The sequence below is a fragment of the Silurus meridionalis genome, chromosome 11 (genome assembly GCF_014805685.1).
Source record: "Silurus meridionalis isolate SWU-2019-XX chromosome 11, ASM1480568v1, whole genome shotgun sequence".
Lineage (NCBI taxonomy): Eukaryota > Metazoa > Chordata > Actinopteri > Siluriformes > Siluridae > Silurus > Silurus meridionalis.
The window spans coordinates 10,249,818-10,251,898 of record NC_060894.1 but is presented as its reverse complement, the minus strand read 5'-3'; the positions used below and the strand labels follow the sequence as shown (position 1 = coordinate 10,251,898).

Below are 2,081 nucleotides of genomic sequence, written 5' to 3'. Positions count from 1 at the left end.
GGTTTATATTTTATCCTTTTGTCTGGTTATTTTGTATGCAGAGAATTGACAAAAAAAACAAATACACCATATTTTGATATGGAATAGTGGATTAATTAATCCACATTAAGGGGGTTCTCAGCGAATACCTGTATGTGTCCTCTGTTTTTTACATAAAGACTTTTCTTAAATATTGTGTTTCTGTGGTGATTTCATATAAGAACCCCCTATAAGTACCTTTTTACTTATAATGAGGATATTAGGATTTGCTTTTGGTGTTGGTGGCTTTTGTCTAATAAATGAACTAATTTCCAAATAAACAGATAAACATTTATTATACAGTTCTCTGGTACATATAAACATGAACAAAATATATTTTTACAGATTTAAGCATTTACAAACGTTTAACAATATGAAAAAGCAAAAAAAAAAAAAATCATTCATTCGTGCATATATTAATGCACTCCACCTGAAATTACAAAAGTAAGAGGGGATGTTTCATTTAGACCAATTGATCTGCAGTCTATGTGGCTTAAATCAAGAGGGCTCATTGTGAACTGAAGTACTGGTGTGAGTATGGCTTGTACGGCTGCATAAGGGCCGGGTTGCTAGGGGGCACAGTGAGAGCCTGAGGACATCTGTACTGGTAGAGGGCATTGGCAGACAGGGTGGGCACAACAGAAGGGGTGTAATGGATGTTGGGGGGGCACATGTAAGGACTCGGGCTCTCTTGTGCTGGGTAATAACTTGGGTACGGTGCTGGTCTGAAGGACTGCAGCTCAGGGTAATGCATGAGGTGTGATGCCACATTGGCCTGGCAGGCATGTGCTAGGGCGTCCTGCACTGTCCTTTTTAGTTTCATTCGTCTGTTTTGGAACCAGTTCCTGATCTGTGGAGGGATTAAGTGTAAAGTGTTTTATACCACTGATACCAACATATTCAACTATATTTGTTATATTTGCTTGAATAGTAAAAATACTACATTAGTGAAGAACTGCTTACCTGTTTATCAGAGAGATTGAGCCTCTTGCACAGCTCAGCTTTGTCTTGTGCTCCAAGATAAGCGTTCCTCTTAAATGATCTCTCTAAACTTTCAATTTGTTCAGCTGTAAAAGCTGTCCTAGCTCGTCGCCCTGTGCCAGGGGAGGTTGAAGGTGCCGGTTCTTTGGAGGCCATGGGTGATAGAGACTGTCCACCTTCACTCTCATACCCAGATGTCTCCTCCTCCTCTGTTCCACTGCTAAAGCCTAACTCTGGTGCTGGAAATGAGAAAATGAGAAAGAGATTTTTAATTATACCATTTTAATGTCTGTATAGGATCAAACTGCTTGACCAAAGAAAAATATAAAAAGGGATAAAGAGTACATAAAAAAACCTTTTTCAAAAAGTCCAGCACACACATATATATAAACACACACATACACACACACACACACACACACACACACACACGTGTGTGTATATATATGTAGTACTTATAACTACAAAAATGTAAGAAGCTTTGAATCTTTTAACATAGTTAAAGCAAATATTGAACATAGATCACTTAGGGTGAAATTGTCCAAACAAAACAATATATATGTAATAAATGATATTGATTTAGCTGTGAATGTGATTAATTGCCCTCTTACCATGCTGGAGGTTTTCAGTAGTCTTTGTGACAGCTTCCATTTTTGGTGCAGTAATAAAGCTTTGTGCTGGCCCCATCAGTTCATATTGTGGGGTTTCCATGTTATCTGCTCTTCTGCTGTAGAATCCAGGGAGAGTTTCTGGAACAGTCCCAGAGGTGCTGGGCCTATCGGAGGCCATGGAGATGCAGCAGCTGGAATGGCTTGCTGCACTAGGACTCAAAAGTGTGCTAGCATTTCTCTGGCTGCTTTGGGATAGCCATTCAACGGAATAGTGTCCCTTCATCATTCCACCTGTAGTCCAGCCAAGAAAAAGGAATTATCCAAGAAATGAAAACGGGTGAAATGCTTCTTTGTGCTAAGATTCCTCGTGGTCCTTGGTCTGTATCTGTAAGCAGTAGAGTTGTCTAGAAGATGGAGTGCTGAGAGTGACTGAATGAGGTAGAGTTTTGTTTGTCTTCTGGATAGGTGATA

General features: G+C 39.6%; 1 protein-coding gene across 1 annotated transcript; it reads right to left on the bottom strand.

The window, feature by feature from the left end:
- Window positions 1-526: 526 nt before the first annotated feature.
- ved (ventrally expressed dharma/bozozok antagonist) lies at window positions 527-1,788 on the bottom strand. Its single transcript, XM_046861438.1, has 3 exons — window positions 1,611-1,788; window positions 982-1,238; window positions 527-868 (listed from the first exon to the last, which is right to left on the bottom strand). The coding sequence occupies exons 1-3, from the start codon at window positions 1,786-1,788 to the stop codon at window positions 527-529; spliced, it is 777 nt and encodes a 258-aa protein (XP_046717394.1).
- Window positions 1,789-2,081: the final 293 nt, after the last annotated feature.

What these genes read in the sequence shown, in the direction of transcription:
- ved (XM_046861438.1), bottom strand. Translation starts at nt 1,788, where the DNA reads ATGGCCTCCGATAGGCCCAGCACCTCTGGGACTGTTCCAGAAACTCTC. An exon ending in TACTGAAAACCTCCAGCATG is followed by an intron (nt 1,239 to 1,610) that starts GTAAGAGGGCAA and finishes TCTCATTTCCAG; the next exon opens with CACCAGAGTTAGGCTTTAGC. An exon ending in TCAATCTCTCTGATAAACAG is followed by an intron (nt 869 to 981) that starts GTAAGCAGTTCT and finishes ATCCCTCCACAG; the next exon opens with ATCAGGAACTGGTTCCAAAA.